The sequence below is a fragment of the Onychostoma macrolepis genome, chromosome 13 (genome assembly GCF_012432095.1).
Source record: "Onychostoma macrolepis isolate SWU-2019 chromosome 13, ASM1243209v1, whole genome shotgun sequence".
NCBI classification, from domain to species: domain Eukaryota; kingdom Metazoa; phylum Chordata; class Actinopteri; order Cypriniformes; family Cyprinidae; genus Onychostoma; species Onychostoma macrolepis.
The window spans coordinates 7,932,475-7,952,931 of record NC_081167.1 but is presented as its reverse complement, the minus strand read 5'-3'; the positions used below and the strand labels follow the sequence as shown (position 1 = coordinate 7,952,931).

The following is a 20,457-nucleotide window of genomic DNA, read 5'->3' as shown; positions in this document are numbered from 1 at the left end:
TTTGAATGCGATTTAATCGTTTGATTTTATATATATATATATAATATTAGTGCTGTCAAATGATTAAAAAATTTAATCGCGTTAATCACAGTCATGGACTGTGATTAATCATGATTAATCGCAAATTTAAAATACTAGGATTTACCTGTAAATGTGTTGAAAAAGAAATGCATGACAAACTAGTTTAAGGAAACAGAACCTTTCACACTTCCGCCAGGTATGAGACATAATCCTTATTATTCTTTTATTATTATTCTTTTGTTTTTATTCAGCCATTATCAGCCTTTATACTGGCAATAAAACGTTTACCAAGCCACATCGCTTCAATCCCAGTATACATTTACCCAACTATTATCAAACGTATTTCTAAATAAATACAACAAAACATTTCTTGCGACCTTACATGAAGTATTATGACAAAATGCATTATGAAGAAGAATTGGACCTGTTCTGCAGGTGCATTAGAGCTAATATTAGCATCATGCTTCATAAGACAATTTATGAGATTAATAGTACACTTTTACTCAGAACTCACTTCAAACCACCATCGAGTGTTTGTAATAACTTCCTTTTACGATCACATGTGGAATTTGGTCGTTTACTGCTGTTAAAATATGCTATTTATAGCCTTTTATATCGCTGCACAAATTAGCATTTCAGATGTACACATTTCTTAAGAAAATCACATACAGACCATATCCTATCGTAATCATGTGTTTATTATCTTATATAATCTATAGTGGCTGTTGTCAAGTTTATTTCTGCTGTGTAAAAGCCTTAACATGTATGCTCTGCTGAAACTCACGTTGTTTGTGATGCTACAACCACCTCTTCGTTCTTAAGTTGTCAGGTATACATTACAAGTATGATACACATTAGTAAAAGGTCTATATACACTTTGGGCGGCCGCGGTACATTATAAAAGTAGCCCAAAAAACCGCAACCCTCTGTAATTTTTTAGCGCGACTGTATATTCAAAATAGCCCACTTGTGCCGTTACCCTGGCAACACTGGTTCGCTGTACCCTCATCACACATTGATAGATAACCTTCCGCGCTGCGATGACGGGAAGAAGTTGGGGTCAAACCTTATCAAACGATTAATTTGCGTTAAAAAAATATTAACGCGTTCAATTTTTTTATATATATAGACTACACACAAATTATTGGACACTGACACAATTTTCATAATTTCGGCTCTGTCTAATAAAAACATATAGACTAATTGAAATAAATGATAAAATCTAAAGACTATTTAATATTTCTGTTCAATAAAACCATTCAAGTATAAGTTATTACATAATTTTAATAAAACATACAAAAATCAGAATCTATATACAGGCACATAGGCAGGATAATACTCTTTGGTGCATGACACCCACTGTAGTGGACAGATATATTTTCTGTTACAGAGAAAAATGTACAAGAAAAATATTGATAATCTAGATGAAAGTATTTCTGACATCCTATTTAGCTGAAAAATGTTGTACCTGTCTGGAGAATAAAAGGATTTAACACTTATTCCTGAGGTACTTGGCACATCTCCTCTTTCCTCCGCCTTTTTGAATATATTATGCAATATCTCAAAACAAAAAAGAGATACAAAGATAATAATTAAATGGAATCATAGACAACACTTTGGTGGTTCGCCAGTTGGTGGTTGGGACCTGGTGCTATAACTTAAATGGTTCAAAATGGCTTCCAAATATCTGTCCACTGTAGTGGACACCATGCATGAAAGGGTTGAAAAGTGTGAATTGTGAAAATTACATAATCTAGGACCTTTATACAGTGTGTGCCATTGTAAAGACTGTAAGTCTATCCATCACAGCCTCAGTTTCATCTGCATTCATCTAACCTGACTAAAGTCTATTGGATAATCTGTTTCACTTGTCGCAATGCATTTTGGGATTTACTTATTCATGAAGAATACATAAGATGCTGCCTTTGTATTTGGCTGAAATGAGGTATGGTAGCATGATTTTGCTCCATATGGTTCAGGACAGTGAAAAGCACCAGCTGCCTACGCTTAGCAGTGCAGTTATTTTCCGTCGGTAGTAGTTTAAACCACGTGAATGTATATGTTGTCTCCTGCTGTGCCCGCTTACAATTAGCATGTGCCCTCTTAGCATAGCGCTTTCATTTCAGACCAGCCTGCTGTTTAATGGGCCGACTACCTTTCCTATCCTGCATTCTTTTCAAATGGCTTCCTTTTTCCCCGAAGAGCCGAACCACTTCACACAGAACTCATTCAGCAGCTTTTTACACCTGAGTCTCTGGCTGCATCTCGGTCCTGTGTGCCAGTACGATACATAAACTTCAGTGTTTCCTACAGCCTGGTATATGTTCAAAACCTCATGGGTGACTTAAAGCCACAAGCACTTAGAGTACAATGTGAACATGTGTTTGTAACAGTTTGTAACTGTGTACGTTGAACAGAGCAAAAAATAGCTTGAGGTGTAAAGTGAAAATTCCCTCTCTCAAATGGGCCTTATCCTGAAACCTACTGCCCTTAATGCCAAAAATAATCTTTTACTCAACCTTGAGTTGTTACAAACACAAACACTTTTTTTTTTTGTTTCTGTGGAAAAGAAGAGGAGATATTAGTCAGATCTTTTCCGTACAATGAAAGTGATCAGGAACAGATGCTGTTGAGCTTAAAAAAAAAAAAAACACTGAAATGAATAGTTAATATAACTTTTAATGTTTTTTTTGTTGTTTTTTTTTAATTCCCCATTTTCTTTTAGTTTAATTTAATAATTGATTTTTCTAAAGTTTTTTTTTAAATTTATTTATTTATTTTTTTTCAATGCTTTTGTACTTTATCATTGTTTTTATTTTCTTTTTTTTCTACTTTTTAGTTTTCTTATTTTAGAGTTGCCACAATTAATTTGTTAACTGGTATCATTTTTAAAATTTAAAAATTTAGTGCTTTTACTATCTAGTACCACTTTCATGTTTAATGGTTGTATGTTTTCATAATATACCATGTATCAAAAATATAAATAATTTTGTGAATGTTTATTTTGTTTTAGATAGTTTTGGAGTCATTAAAATGTAGTTTCAGTTAACACTTTTTTGTTTGTTTGTTTCCTTTTGTTTTAATTTTCATTTCACAGTCTGAAGCCAAAATGTAAGCAATTATTTGTGTAAAATCATAAGATCTAACTGATGAAGTGAAAATACAAAAGTGCAAATAAGATTTGAGAGGTACATTAGAGGCTTTTCAGAGATTTTTAGTGAATAGCAGGTTCAATTTCTATCTCTTTCTCACACAAAACTAATGCATGACTTGAGAAGAATATATTGCATACATTGGACATTGCATGTAATTTTTGCTCTGACTCAATTTTAAGGCACACTGTTAGACATTTCAAAGGGTTTTTACAGTAACTTACTGTAAGATTTAATTTTAATCACTGTAAAAATAATACAATTCAGTATACTACTTTAATTCGTTCATTTTAATATAGATTAGATTTGATTATTTTTATATATAATTCATTTTACTTTTACTCTACATGGGTACTACTGGCATTCAATTAAAACAGACACAATAATTACAAAATATCAAATTCTTTCTTTAAAACTTCGTATGTATAACACTCAAAAATATGGTCTTCCAATGCTGGAACAGTGCATCTTCACCATTTCTTCTGTCTTAAGACGTTTTGCTGTGCATTATGTTGTATCCTCTGGATTAATCCCCACAGATGGCATCTGCAAAACCCAGGTGCTGCTCCAAAACGTGGCCACCATCTTTGCTCACCATCGACTTTGACAGAAATGTTTTCTCTGAAAAACAAGAAGTAGAAATAGCACGCTTTTAAAAGGCAAACCTCATATAGAATACACAAACCTCTCAAAACCATAGTTATTCTCTTACCATGAATTATCAGTCTCAGGGTGGCTGGGATGCTCATGTCTTTCTTGATGCTTCATTGCAGTTGCCTTTAAAACACAAATACAAAGAATTGCAGTAAATCTTCAATACTATAACAAACTAATTCTAAAACTAGAAAGGCAGCTAGCCATAAAACTAGTTTAACCTAGCTAACATACGATTTTATTTTCTCAATAGGCTACTGGCCAACATTAACTAACACCAGAACAAAATTTCACATTAGTTAACTTAATGTTAATATTAAGATAAGCGTTGCTGGTTAAAAATAATTTAAATTCGGTAACTTAATTCTGACAAAAGTCGTTTGTAATGACAGCGCAGTTCACCAGTTTGTTACCGCCATGTTGAGGGGTAATTGTTACTATGTTACTGTTAACATGTTCAGAGTAGTCAGTCCCAAGCTGTTGCGGTGTTATAGACACGGTCCAGGGGTGTATTCCAGAAAGCATGGTTAACTTACCGTCAGATAAACCCTGAACTTTCGGTTGATTAACCCCAAACCTTGCTTACTCGAGGTATGTGGTTCCAAAAACACGTCCGGGAGTAAATTCATTCAACTCCGAGTATGTTCCTGGTTAAGACTCAAGACATTCTCAACAGAGCGACGAATCGACGAGTCACTATGGAAACGGACGCTAAGAATAAGCGCGCCATACTGCTTCTTTCTTCTTCTTCTGTTCAAAGGTCATGTTGGCCTTATGCTTAATGCATATCGCCACCTAATTGATGGTTTTGCAATCATTTAAAAAATTTCAGTTTGATCTTTAATCCTTGAGAATAAGAATTATATTGTTTGTTTGATGCTAATTATATATTAAGTCATATCAGATATGTATTTTTATTATAGAAATACATTATAGAAAATGCCGATCCATGTGTGAGATGATAATATAAATAATATTATAAATATATATATATATATATATATATATATATATATATATATATATATATATATATATATATATAGGCTAATATAATAAATTAAACATTACCTTGTCATAATAGTGTTTTATAATTCATACAGATAACTGTTATATATGCCAATAAAATATAATAACCATATTAGAGCAATATATATAGGCAAACCTTATTTATTACTTATAATAGCGCTTTATCATTAAAATAGCATATATATATATATATATATATATATATATATATATATATATATATATATATATATATATTAGTATTACAATACAGTTATGTATATAACTGTATTGTAATAATATATAATATTGTGCGCTATCTGTCATGCTCTGATAGCGCTGAAGTGAACTAACCCTGGAACATAACCTGCTCCGAGCAGGTTATCTTCAGAAAACAAGTTGCTATGGTTACTTACATACCCTGAAATTAACCGCCGATTTTGGAACTGAAAGCTGAGGTTATCCGCTCACTTATCCTCAAACATACCCGGGTATGTCACATAACCTGCTTTCTGGAATACACCCCTGGGCAAATCATGTCAATCCAAATGTAAGAAATTAGGAAAATAAAACAACCTCAATAGAATGGCGCCAAAGAGGCCGTTACAGCAAATACAGTAGCATACAGCAATTTGAAAAAATACAGTAAGTCTGTATGTGGGGTTTGACGTCACAGAAAATTCCTGTGATGCAAAGGGTATTAGTTATTTACTGTAAAGGGAATTTGCAGCATTATACTGGGTGATATACAGTAAATAACTGTAGAAATTACAGAAATGTCTAACAGTGCATCTGACCCAATATGATTCTAGGTTTCTTTTGTAGCACATCCTGTGGAGAGCAGATTTTCAGTTTTTCAGTTTAAGGGGCAGAAGGTTTAAACTCTTAAATTAGTTTTTGATGTCTTAAGCTAAGAGCATAGCTTTGGCCAAAACCAGACAGCTTGATCAAATGTTCCCACTTTGTTTTCTGTGATAGATTGCTAATAGTTTCCAAATCCAGAAATTAGCGAGGGAGTGAGCAGACCTTGCAACATCTTTGCACATACAGAAATATGAAGCAATAAATCATTAGAACTGTTACTTGATATCTGTGCGAAGGTTTCCGAATGGGAATCGGAGTTGGTCGGCCAGAGGCCTCGGCGAGCGCGTTTATGTGTCGGTGTGATTGTTATTTTCACCGCTCTGTCCTGCTGAATGACCTCAGCGCTTTAACAGATGGAGTGGAGTTATTCAGTGATGTCACCATGGCATATTCGCCTGTTATATAAAGGATGATCTAATGATGCTGCCGGGGTCCACATGGCTTGTGTTTGCGGTTTGTGTTTATGCCTCGTACTACATCTTTTTCCAGACCGCATTTCTTCGGAGGGATCGAGCCGAGCGTGTGTTTATGACAGCGAAGGTTCTGTTTCCCAAACGTGTGTGTCCTGCATCCTGTTATGTCCTCCGTCTCTGTGGAAACGCGGCACATGTTTTCGGACAGCGGAGGAGCCATGGCAACTGCAAACAGTTAGTCACATCCCAGTGATGGATAATTCCTTGAGTTAAGAGTAAACTGCTTCTCAGTAGGGGATCATTGTGGTACCCGGAGAAGTCATACTCTGGTCATTTGAATATCAAATCTGACAGTTACTATTGCATAGGTCGCCTTTGAGAAAGAAAGTTGGTGTGAAATTAAGGTCCTTTTGGATAGACGGGTTAATCTGGAGCTAAAGTTGGGTCTGTCTGGCTCTCCCATGGCTTTGGTTAAGCTGGGGGTCTGTCCGTCCCCTTTGGGCTGAGCTGAGAGAGTTGTGAGTAATTTGGATTATCCAGGGCCCTTATAAGCTTTAAATGCTGTTGGAGCGACTCGCTCCATTTACAAGCTGGCTGCATTTAGCTTGACTGTTCAGAGAGCTGATAGTGGTTGAAAAATTAATACTTTTAGTATGCAATTTTTCATGGGTGAAATCGAGGTGTTTTAAAAGGCAATCCACATGATTGGAAAATGTTTTCTCGTCCATACTTCACAACAGGTTCACCATCTTTCTGTTGACCAACAGAAAGCTGCTTGGTTGAAATGGTGTTATTGTTTATTGAAACTTAAATTATTTTTAAAAACTGAAAACAAAATACTAAAATAAAATAAAATAAATAATGAATGAAAAATTATCATGTTAGTCAGTTAGTTGCCAAGACAACAATTACATTTTTTTTTTTAAGTTCAATTTAAATTTAACTACTTAAATTCTTGAAGGGGTCATCGGATGCAAAATGTACTTTACAAGTTGTTTGAACATAAATGGAAGTGTGTGTACACATCCATCCTATGATAAAAATCCACCCAGTGTTTTTTAAATCCCCTTTCTCAAATCAGGCTGTTCTGAGATTCCTGTCAGAATGACGTAGTCCTGTACAGGCCGCTCCCACGATAGTTGATTGACAAGACCGTCTTACCTTAGACCCGCCCTGAGTGAGCTGAGAGCTGTCCACCATGGTGTCGACTCCGGTGCAGGGGAAGACAAGAACATCACCGATTAAGCAATTGAGATGTTTTGTTGTTGGATGTAATAATGAATATAGCAGTCGTCATTTACTCCCGACATCTGAGCCGCTGAAGATGCAGAGGATTAACGTTACTTTCGTTTTGAAGGGAATGCGCCGATCCCCGATCTGCCTAAATGCGTCTATGTTCACATGAATCATTCGTGATCCAGCTTCATCTACAGAAGAAGTGAGTACAAGGGGTTTTATGAATCTTTGCATTCACCTTTCCTAATAATGTGCTAGTTAGCCAGTTTCGTGGCTGAAGTTTACAGTCTGCTCGTCACCCCACGGAAGAGAGAGGCGGGGTCAGCAGAGCTCATTAGCATTTAAAGCAACATGGACTAAAATGGCTTACTGAAAACAGAGCTGATTTTGACAGGCAAAAAAGGGTGTTTTTTTTTGTTTCGTTTTTTTTACACTACCATTGGAAAATTTTAACCAAAGTATGTTATAGACTTTTAATTAAGACCCTAAAGAATCAGATCAACTTGTGGAAAATGGGCATCCGATGACCCCTTTAAACTGCAATAAAACAAATTAAAGCTAAATAGAACTATAAAAAATGAAATAAAAATGACAATCACATAAAAATACTGAAACTTAAATTAAAATGCCAACTGAAAAAATAAAAAAATATCTAATTGAAAATATTAGTATTAATACTATGTTAGTATATCATTAACACTTGTTTGAAAGTGACTTTTTTTTGTGAGCTTTATACATCATTACACTGTTGATAGCAGACAGTAGAACTTGTTTGCCGTCAAACAGGTTAATGCACCTTTATCCTTCATATAATCTTTATGTAAATACTGTTTTTCTCAACTGTATACAGTATGTTTGTCCAAAGAAACTTGTCACTTGACTCGTGGTTTAGGTCCATGGTTCTCAATTGATTTTGCTATAGGATCCAGAGTTTATGTTGTACCAAACCTGTACACCAGCGGTTCTCAATTCCAGTCCTTGCACATTCCCCCCCACTCTGCATATTTTGCACGTCTCTCTTAGTTAACACACCTGATTCAGATAACCAGCTCGTTAGAAGTGAGCTACGTGTTGCGATTGACATGATCCCTACCCTACACAGTGTCCATTGCTTCCTACTCCCTGAGCAGGGGAAATCCGTTTCTGACACGGAAGAGCTTATGCATTTTGCGTGCAGTGATACTCTACTCTCTAAAATGGCGCTACGGTGACATTACAGTGCCGAATTGTTAAATAAAGTCGTTATTTTTGTTTTCTTTGCATACAAAAAGTATTCTCGTCGCTTCATAACATTCAGATTGAACCACTGATGGCAGATGGACTATTTTAAAGATGTCTTTCATACTTTTCTGGGCCTTAACAACGATAATTACTTGGCAGTCAATGGGACAGTCACAAGCCTCCCGGTTTTCATCCAAAATATTTAGGGCCCGAGCACCGAGGTGCGAGGACCCTCTTGGAATTGCTCTGTTTATTATTCTTCTTCTTCTCCAAAGTGAATCGCATTTTTGAGGGCCTAAACATGCTCCAAAACTCATGAAACTTTTCACACGGGTCAGAACTGGCGAAAATTTACATCTGATATGGGTTTCAGAAGTGGGTGTGGCAAAATGGCTCGATAGCGCAACCTATACAATTTCAAAAGAGTGCGCCTCGAGCTACGATTTATGTACATGCACGAAAAGTGCACACGTGTAACACACCATTACCTACAAAAAAGTCTCTTGGTACAAAATCCAAAACCCAACAGGAAGTACGTTATTTCGAATTTCCTGTTCAATTTTTGTGCAGTTTTTGCAATTTCCAGGCTTCGTACTTTGACGAACTCCTCCTACAGTTTTAATCGGATCGTTTTCAAATTTGCTGAGTGTAATCATAAGGCCTATGCGATGTTAAATTGCGAAGATCTAGAGTTTTCGTCAAGGGGCGTGTCCCTGGGGGCCTGACAAAGTTTGATGTTTCGCCATGAAACAGGAAGTTGCTGTAACTCAGGCATGCTGTGTTCAATCTGCCCCAAATTTAACAAGTTTGATAAGAGGCCTGTCCTGAACACATCTACATTCCCGTATTCGGGTACAGTCATAGCGCCACCTGCTGGCAACAGGAAGAGACATGTTTAACACTGTAATGGACTCCTAGGTGTATATTAAAAAGTGTCAACAAGTGATAAATAGGCTGGCAGCATGCTACAAGCATACTAAAACATGCTAGCAACACTTAGCTAAGTGCCAAAGCATGCTAGTAATGCAGTAAAATGGGAAGTTGCTGTAACTCAGGCAAGCAGTGTCCAATCTGCCCCAAATTTTACAAGTTTGATAAGAGGCCTGTCCTGAACACACATACATTCCCGTATATGGTTATAGTCATAGCGCCACCTGCTGGCAACAGGAAGTGACATGTTTTAGACTGTGATGCACTATTAGCAACACATTAAAATATGCCATTGTGTGCTAAACATGTTAGCAACATGCTCAAACATGTTAGCAACACTTAGCTAAGTGCTAAAGTATGCTACTAACTCCATCAAACAGGAAGTTGTTTTAACTCATGCATACAATGTCCAATCTGCCTCCAACTTCACACCTTTTATAATAGTCCTGGCCTTAACACATCTGAAGGCCAATATTCAGTTATAATCATACTGCCACCTTCTGGCAACAGTAAATTACTTGTTTTACACTAACTTAAACATGCAATGCCCGGTCTGCCCCAAACTTCACATGTTTGGTAAGAGTCCTGGCCTGAACACATCTTAAGGCCAATATTCATTTATAGTGATAGTGCCACCTGTTGGCAACAGGAAATGACTTGTTTTACACTAACTCAAACATACCATGTTCAATCTGCACCAAACTTCATATGTTTGATAAAAGTACTGGTCTGAAGACATCTACAGGCCAATGTTAAGTTATAGACATAGCGCCACCAGCTGGCAGCAGGTTTGGCACATATAAATAACTTTGACATATTCCTCTATATTTGCCTTTTTAAATGCATATTGCTCACCGTTCCCTGTCATATACAGGCAACACAAAATTAATACCCTTGGCTCCTGACATTATACTGAGGTCCTTTGAAGTAAAATGATTGGTCTGTGTACACTATCACTTTAAGAAAGTATTGTCTGACTACCTAGATAATGCTAGACTAAGACACTCTTCTCCATTCTTCAAAAACATGAAACATTAGCCTTTATAGACATATATTGTTTTTTGAGTAAAGAAAATGCTGTAATTATTTAAACAACTGTTTCACAAAAGACACAAGCACGTTTTAATACTTTTCTTTGGTTAAATATTTGTAAAACCAGCAGACAGACGTAAAGAGTGACCAATAGCATTGATTTATGAAAAAAATAAAAGAATAAAAGGATACAAGGTTTCTGCTTGACTGTATGCTCGTCAATGTCTATTTAATTTTTTGCCTTGTATGATCCATTTGTAAGTTGTGACCAACCAGAATTACTTGTTACTGACTTGTATAGGTCAAAATAATTTTCAACCTGCTGGTTCACTGCACTCTGCATCCAGTCTTTCATAATTTGCTGATCACACCATCGGTGGTATTTGTTTGTATTTTTCTCAATACATGTTTAACCAGAATTTCCTAATCCACAGCAAGTTTGAGCTTGAAATCAAAACAACCAGCAAACAACAGCATTAGAGTTGTGTTAACCCCTCTTAGTGCTCGACGTGCAGGAAAAGCTTCTATTTAGGTCACTGACCTGACGTGTAATTAGCTGGCTGTATTGGGAAATTTCTCGGCGCACGTGGAGCGTAAGCAAAGTTTAGTGGTGGTGTTGTTGGTGGTGGCAGTGGGGGGTGTGGGTGAAATTGCAAACAGGAAGTGTTTGCTAAATAAAGTTCTCCAGAATCTGAAGCGTTTGGAGTACGATGTAAATAGCTGCTCTGCTGCCATGTGGACCTTAACCGCTGGCCGCCTGTGGGAGGAGCCGTTTTGTTGATTTGAGAGCCAGGCTGGACATCTGTCTGTTTTTCTAGGCATATTCATTAAAGGGATGGTTCACCCAAAAATGAAAATTCTGTCATTAATTACTCACCCTCATGTCGTTCCAAACCCGTAAGAGCTTCGTTCAACTTCAGAACACAAATTAAGATATTTTTGATGAATTCCGAGAGCTCTCTGACCCTCCCATAGACAGCAAGGATCCTACCACGATCAGTAAAAAAATCCATCTTCATCAGAAGAATGTCATACAGGTTTAAAACATGGTGTGAGTGAATAAAGGATTTTTAACATTTACAATGAGATGAAATTTATATGAATGCTGTAAATGTTTTTAAGTACTATTGTTAATTTATTTTTAATTGTAAATTTGAATTAAAATGAACAATTAAAAATATAATATGGGTATTTCAGAAAGTATATTAAATATATGAACAGAACATGAGATATATATATATATATATATATATATATATATATATATATATATTTTTTTTTTTTTTGGAAATATTTTTTCAAATTATTTAAACATTTATTAAAAATTAAATGTACAGAATATATTTCATTTTAATGAACTTATAAAAAGATAGTAATAAATAGTTATAAATTGCTTTTATTATTTCATTGAGTATATTCTTTTTATGAGTCTGTTATATTTTAAAATGTGCATTGTAAAAACTTTAAAGCGGTTTCAACTAATTATTATTTAGTAACAAGTTCCACAGAAATTTTATGTTGTCAATTTCTGACTTGTTCTGAAGTGTTATCTGAATTGTTATTTTTTTAGTTGGCTCAACCTTTAGTGAACTAGTTTTATGTTACCTCAACTAAGATTTATTATTTGGGCATCATAAGAAATTGCTGGGGAACTACATACACACACATTTTTATAGTTAAAAAAAAAACATTAAAAATGATTAACTGATGTTTATCAATCACTAAAAACACACTTTACAACACATAATAGCCTGTATTTAATAACAATATCCATTTAAAACATTTTTCATACTGACTAAACACAGGAATAAAGAAAAAAAGTCACCTACATCTTGGATGGCCTAAGGGTCAGTAAATTAACAGCGAATTTTCATTTTTGGGTGCACTATCCCTTTAAAGCTCCACTTGACAAACATTACATCAGTAATACAACTGCAAAATTCAGTTTAAACTTTGTTTAATGGACTATGAAAAAAACTAAACAAGCTAAACAAAATGTTAGCAAGCAAACAAACAAATATTACTACTGTTCACAATTATATCTTTAAAATGAGGTAGAAGTAAAAATATATATATATAAATACTTAATAAAATGAATCAGGTTTTACAGTATATCAAATCAAGTCACCTTTATTTACATAGCGCTTTATACAATACTGATTTGTGTGAAATCAGTTCACAGAGTCAAACAGGAAAATAGTTTGTCAATAATGCAAGAGGACAATAACAAGTCATTTTTCCAATTAAAGTCAGTTCATTGGTGATTCAGTGTTGACATCATCCAGTTCAGCTCTCTTCCAATAATGTCTGTGCAATCAGACAAGCGTCCCCAAATAAGCAAGCCAAAGGCGACAGCGGCAAAGACCCGGAAGTCCATCAGTGACAGAGATTGAGTAGAAAACCTTGGGAGAAACCAGGCTCAGTCAGGGGGCAGTTCTCCTCTGACCAGATGAAACCAGCATGGCGTGGTTTAATTCTAGGCTGCAACACAGGTCAGATTGAGCAGAGGATTGTCTGGTTCTCGTGGTTTTGTCCCGATGGCCAACTAGGTCTTTGGAGGGGATCTGTCTCTGGGGCTCATCTAGCTGACATGGTCTCCGCTGACATTCAGGGCTGTAGAGGTCATCTCTAGGTGCTGATCCACCATCTGATCTGGATGCGGACTGGATCTGGTGGCTACATTCAGCTCGGAACAAGAATGAAACAAACTAATATTAGTGAAGATGCCACTGAGAACAATAAAGCTCATTATAATTGTAGTAAAAACTCTAAACATTTACACACATTACCTGAAATGAAAACAATAAACTCCTCGTCTTGAAGGTACACACAGTATGTAGTTGCAGTGGAGCAGTCTGGTCACGAGCCAGTGTTTGGTGCCTTGGAAGAACTGACTGGGTTACATCTGAAATCCTGCAACTATGACAAAGTTCCAGTGAAACCTTTGGCCACACCCTGATGGAGAAGGAAAAATTTACAATGTATCAATATCAGTTAATTAAATTTGTGATGAAACAGAAGTTTTTTTTTTTTTTTTTTGGGCATAAATTCATTCCACAATCCATTGGACAACAGGGAGCATTGATGCTGACTGGATTTGTGATAGAACATGTACATTTCATATTATAGGGCCAAGTTACCTCAAATAGCATAAAAATAATATCAAAATATAACAGTACTGTCTGTTGTTGATGAATGGTGACGTTTTACAAATTGATTGATTGGTTGTCCCAGTGTTTACTGAGCCACGGTCTTCCCCAGTGCACTATCTACTGATTCACTACCTCGGGAACTGACTGAGACGCTTTGAACGGCCTTGTGAAACGATTCAGTTGTTCATTTTTATTTGGAACGACAATCTTCTCTGAAGCGCCTTCACGAGACCAGAAACCGTGTAACGTTAATCCGCCCCGTTTGAAAAGTGCGACATTTCACCGTGGCTGGTTGTTAGTCAAGTTTAATGTCGTCTTTTTACTTCACGGGACAATTGCAAAAGTTTACACACGCAAAATCCATTCAACACGCCCATGTTAACTTCAAATGAGCGCATTACTGTTGTTTACATTAAGTTACACGTTTCATAGATTTCGATTAACGTTAAACATAATGGCTTATAAAAGAGAGAAAGACCACGCGATCTCTTCATATCTTTTCATGTCACGGAAACACAAAAAATATCATACAACATGCCAAAATTGCTAAAATTCATTATAGTAACACAGCTTTTGACATTGTGTTTTATGTATTAAACAAGGTGGAAGACCACATTCCCTTCACTTATATTTCCCTCAGACATATCATACAACGCTTATTGAATGTTTTTATATGTGTTGTACGTTTGTGTATAAATATATACGTTTTAAATAAAACACTTACACCTTTTAAATATACGTTTTAATAACTTCAGTCTAAGGTTAAGTACAAATATTTATTCAGTGCCACTTGACTTAACGTTACCGGACGCCTGAACTTGACATTGTCTTATTTCTTATTCAAATATGTTGCATGATTTTCTTGTTAAATTTATTCTAAAAAAATAACATTTATTTACTGGAACTTACCTGACGTGTGAACTTGACAAGATATTTCTCCCGCAAAGTCTCCGGCGCTATTTCTCCCGCCAAGTCACTCAGGCGCATGCACTTGCGGAAAGATCCCAGTGTTGGCTGGATTCGTTTTTATTAGTTCAGTCAAACATTGGCATTCTGAATGTTGACTGGATTTAAAAAAAAATAACCATTAATTTAATGTTTTTTAAATATATTTGTGCAGATTTAATATAATATGTTTTCTCAACTAAGCCCAAGCAATAAAAGTAGTCCAACTTAAATATTTTTGCCCTTCCAACATTTTGTTAATTGGATTTTTACAGTGTGTATAATTACACGGAATTCCCTAAATTACTCAGTATGTTTAGTAGATTCAAATTGTGATGACTGACTAATTATTTTAAATATTATCTGAAAATGATGTAGTGGACATTTTAGTGATGCTATATGGAAGTAACGAAACCTGTATTGTTGTGCTGAGAAAACACAAACAAACAAACAAAAAGTAAAAAATATTGGCGACCTCAGAATGAATGCTCTATGTCTGGTTCAATATATATACGTATGGGTTCAAAAAACCTAACTGAGGCAGTATGTGCAAAATGTAAACTTTTTAATTTGATTGTCCAATTCCACATGCCTATCTTAAACTCTGTGTCTGTCTTTCTGTCAGGTGCAAGGTGTGGGGAAGTACTTTCGGGAGCAGCTGCTGCAGTCTCGTCACAGGGGGGCATTTGAACTTGCCTACGTGGGTTTTGTTCGGGTCACTGAGATGCTCTGCAGGTGAGAGATTTAAGCCAATCAGACTACTCAACCTATCCCAGCGGTTATATAATAATGATTAAAACACACATCCAGACTCATCAGCTCTCTGTCCAGTAAAATAGGCCCCTTGTCATTACAAAATTCAAGATGTTTTCAACCCAAAGGCCTTAGTCAGAACAAGTGCGCATCTTTATTAATGAGGGAGTCATAAGGACTGCTCCGCCAGAGCCCCTGATGTTGTGCTTGGCAATAATGCTTCATACCTGAATGAGTCCAGTCCTCCTCCTCATCCCTGCTCCCTCTCAGCTGCTGGGCTGGAAACCAGCACAGCTCCTGAAGGACAAGCTTCAAATAATCAGGAAGTTTGAAAACTGTTAACATCTGGAAATGTGAGATTTAATGAGCTTTGGAATGTGGCCTCTGTGCAGAGGTTAAGGAAATTGACTCACTCGCTGCCACGAGTGTGACATGAATGGGACATCAGATCGCTTCTTCTTGTGTGGAGTTGCTGAGGGAGCGTCTTTAATGATCTGACTCCATTCCTGCCTTCTGCTTTCCTCTTTTGCTTTTAATTCGCCCCTCTGCAGTTTCTACTTCCTTTTCATGAAACTCTTTTGAAAAACAGTCAATAACCAGTGTTATTATCATAAACTTAAATTATTAAACATTTTTGTTAATTGAAATAAAGCTAAAATTAAATAGAAATATTTATTTAGTAAAAAAAAATATATATATATCTGAAATAAGTTTAAGTACTAAAATCAGGTTTTCAGTTGGTCTAAAAGGTTGTAAAAAATCTTTAAATTAAACTAAAATAAATTAATTCATTAATTTAATAATTCAGTTCATTAAGTAACAGCATTACATGTTGCATACATTGCAAAAAAAAAAAAAAGAATATCTTCATCAGTATTTTTCCCAGTACAAATATCTTAACATCCTTAAATCCAGATACTCAAGATGCAAATGTAAAATTAAGTGTTAAAACTGAACAGAATTATGCGAGTTTATGCTTAAAACAACATAAATATGTCACTGAGGTATGAAAACTTACTTTTTTTGGCAAATATTTTTATTTATGAACTCTCTTCATTTCATTTCATTTCATTTCGCTTTTCAAGTAAATCTTAAAAACAAGATAAAAATACTGGTGAGCATCGCTGTTTTTTGCAGCAGAAATACTTTCATATGAAAGTTACTTTCATATTATTGTGGTTGGGAGCAGAGGTATTTAAGCCTAAAGGTTTTTTCTTGTTTTATTTTTATTTAAAAAGTCTTCAGTTTACCTTCAGAAAACCTTCAGAAACTCTGAAAATTTGGAATAATATTGAAACTGAAATCCTAATAAATTGCAACTGCTTAGAAATATTTTAATACAAAAAAAAGACAATCATCTAAAATTATTTTAAAATAAAAAGTTAAAATGAAAACTGAAAATAGAAAAATAAAAGCTAATTGAAAATTATAATTATAATTACATACAAAATAATACAAAAATAACACTGGTCGTAGCTGTTGTCTAGTCTGTTATGAGTGATAAACAGTTTTGTTCATACAACCCATATATAATAACAGAAGAGACTCGTTTACATTATCAAGACTCGCAAACGAAATTTGAAAGTGAGTTTGGTTAATGTTTGCTGCATAAATGATCAACAACCATTCATCATTTACATCCATACGACTTGAGACAAGCACTACAAGTTAATCACAATGTTGGTGCTGCCAGACTCCCTCAGGTTACGAGAAATGGCGAAAAGTAGGTGTATTGTGTGCTTCTAAATGCTTGGGCAAAAACAAAGATTGAACTAGATTAAACTGGATAGTTATTGGACTGGTATCTGAGAATAAAAGAAAAGTGGGCACTGCATACCATAATGAAGCCAGACCTGTTCGTAAATATGGTTTTTATTAGTGTAAAACTGACTAGCCTTTGAGATGTTGTGCTCAAGTGGGTGATCTGTTTTTTTTTTTGCCTATAATTTACTGTCATTTTTCTGGCATCCCTATCTATTAAAAAAACAGGCATGCAAACAAATGCTCGAACCTGAGATGGCAACATTTTTTGAAATCCCTGAGGAAGCGTTTGTGGTGGATGGGCCTGTATTAGCAGTTGTGTCTGTATGGAGCCTCAGAGGTGCTTCTGGAGGAAAAGCATTGCTGTGTGATTACACGGCTCCACCGGCAACCACTAAGCCCGTTACGAGGTGTTGATTGTGGGGCGTTCGACGCCTGCCTTTTGAAGGTTTCCCCTTGTGTTTGGGGTAGTGTGTTACTGAGTGAGGTGTGTGCCCGGGCGCTCTGTATGGTTTGGATTGTTTGATCTGGCCTGTTCGGTCCAGCGCGTCTGGTATAACGGTACTTTTCATAACGAGAGCCTCGCATTTTCCTCCGCTCTCAAAGTGGGCGTCCTGCACACGCTTGGGCAGCTCCTGCTATGTGTTTGTGTGTGTATTCAACCGAGGTTTGCAGTGTAATTACAGTGCTTGCTTAGGCAAGCATCTCTATTATTATTGCTCATACTTTGGAATAGGGTTTTGAACAAACTTTTAAGATGAAATATTAATCGTTGTTGTGTAACTCTTCCAGTACTGTTTGTGCTACGAACATGAATGATTGCTTAAATGGTGTGGCTTGCTGAGATTTCTTTTCTTAATCATGGTTTTGTGAGTCAAATAATTTTCCTGAGGCATTTGCTATAGTTAAAAGGTTTGTGCTCTTTTATGATTTTGATGTCTATTTTGCTCACCAAGGCTGCATTTATTTGACCAAAAATACAGTAAAAATTGTAATATCATGGAAAATTTTTACTATTTCAAATAACTATTTTCTATTTGAGTATATTTTAAAATGTAATTTATTCCTGTGATCAAAGCTGAATTTTCAGCATCATTACTCCAGTCTTCAGTGTCACATGATCCATCAGAAATCATTCTAATATGCTGATTTGCTGCTCAAAAATGTATCTAATTATTATCAAGTAGTTGTGCTGTGTAATATTGTTTTTGGAAACCATGACTGACAACAGAGTAAGTCTCGGTATGATTACACAACGACCGTTTATAAAAATTGATGTTTATCTTCACAACTTTTCCTCTGTAGTATAACTTGGCTCTAGTCTGAAATTTTCCCCGAATGAGTGTTTAAATTCAATTAATTTTATAGTCTGTGCTTTGAGATCACATTTGGATGTGATTTTGACTTTTAGATTGCTTTGAAAACTGGATATCATCACATCAGAGAAAACATAAACAAAAATGTCTGAGAGACACTGGGAACCGCACAAACTTGGATACCAACAGTCCTGGGAGCAAATGTCTTGTTCAGAATTCCACAACAAGGTCTTATGAGGGTTTGTGTGTGTGTGTGTTAGGAGTGGGAGCGCTACGCTCCAGCAGCTGCCAGCACACTGGCTGAAGGAGGTTCTTGAGGAAGTGAAATCCAGTGACCCCTCCTCGAAACTGTGTGCGACCCGCCGCAGTGCAGGAATACCCTTCTATATACAGGTTAGTAACTTAGTGCCTCCTTTATATACAGCACAGACCACTAGATCTCTTATCGTCCCAAATGAATCATTTACACCTAAAGAAACAATATCACTTTCCTCTTGTATACATTTCTATACTTAAAATTGACAAATTAGAAATTCCCGCACTATATTTTCTTTGTCCATGCACGTCATGTCAGACTTTTTCTAATCATTCAGTCTGCTTAAACACCACTCCTTTCTTACTTTATAATCACCTCCAAACTCGCATTCAGATCTGCCTCCATCCAATCAACAACCGATGGATAAAACCAAGTCCCCGCCCTACATTTACCCCACCCAGTAATCCATTTCTGTTTAATGTACAATACAATACAGAACGTACTTTACACTGCAATTGCAACTTTTAAAATAAAAAAATAAAACCCGGGGGAAAAAAAGGATTTTAAAAACATGAAAACAGGAGAGTTGTGATATTTAAAATAAAAATGAAGAAGTTAGTAAAATTAGTATAGTAAAATAAAATATAAATTTCTTAAATAAGTTAATTTGTAACCCTAATCAAGAGTAGGTGTGTAACGCTGCACTTATTCATACCAAAAATATGGGTCGAATAATATTTGGTATGGGTTTTACGGTACAGTACACATGTGTACCGAACAAATCATTCAGTTTTTTCAGAATATTCAGACAATAATGCCATTTTGGCACTCTTTGGTGCGACAGATCACTGTATGAACGCCTCAGTTTAAACTGCAGCGTGGAGCGGGAGTCAGTGTGATCATCCCTTCCTCTTTACTTCTAGTTTTAGCGTAAAATAAACATGAATGAACATCTCATACCTCATGTAATCACTCAATCAGTGTCATTAAAACAGCTTGTAAACAAAATGTCACGTAGCATTTTATTTACCTCAGGCAAGTCATCAGTGTCTACAGCTCGTTAGTTCACCAGAGAAATGAAGTCTAGAGAAGAGCATAGACTATGTACTCATATTTTACTAAAACTGAGGTACGTACCGAACTGCATATTTGTGTACCGTTACACCCCAAATCACGAGTGTTTCTGTCATTTAAGTACACGCAAAACAAAACGATGTTTGAAGACATTCTCATATTAACTCAAAACTGAATGCATAAATTTCAATGGGCAAAAAAAGTTTTAAATTTTCACTAGTGGCTGTATACAAGTTGCAGTATTAATAGGTAAATAGGGTATTTTACAGTGCATTTATAATAACAAAAGTATGGAGTCACTAGTATAGGGACCAATTCTTACTATTAACGAGTTGCTTATAGCATGCCTATTAACATTGGGTGTTTATAAAACATATTCTGCTTGACCATATTGGTCACACTTTATTTTAAGGTCCAATTATTGCTATTAACAAGCCATTAACTACGACTTTTGCCTCAAGCTCCTAATTTGCTGCTTATTAATAGTTAGTAAGGTAGTTGTTAAGTTTAGGTATTGGGTAGAATTAAAGTGACATTTACATTTTCATAGATTCCTCTTTTAAATAAATGCTGTTCATTTAAACTTTCTATTCATCAAAGAATCCTGAAAAAAATGCATCACAGTTTCCACAAATGTAATAGGCAGTACAACCGTTTTCAACATGACGA

The 20,457-nt window shown here is 35.7% G+C and overlaps 1 protein-coding gene and 1 long non-coding RNA gene across 3 annotated transcripts in view; one reads left to right on the top strand and one right to left on the bottom strand.

Moving 5' to 3' along the window:
- The window catches only part of thada (THADA armadillo repeat containing), a 103,885-nt gene that overhangs the window by 15,774 nt on the left and 67,654 nt on the right, over window positions 1-20,457 (top strand). For both annotated transcript variants that reach the window (XM_058794937.1, XM_058794935.1), the window contains exons 22-23: window positions 15,254-15,363; window positions 18,719-18,851. In XM_058794937.1, the coding sequence (XP_058650920.1) occupies window positions 15,254-15,363; window positions 18,719-18,851 (243 nt within the window). The remainder of the gene's footprint in view (window positions 1-15,253; window positions 15,364-18,718; window positions 18,852-20,457) is intronic.
- Window positions 2,886-11,424, bottom strand: LOC131551810 (uncharacterized). Its single transcript, XR_009273828.1, has 3 exons — window positions 11,073-11,424; window positions 3,886-3,950; window positions 2,886-3,794 (listed from the first exon to the last, which is right to left on the bottom strand). It is a non-coding gene; the product is annotated as an uncharacterized LOC131551810 (long non-coding RNA).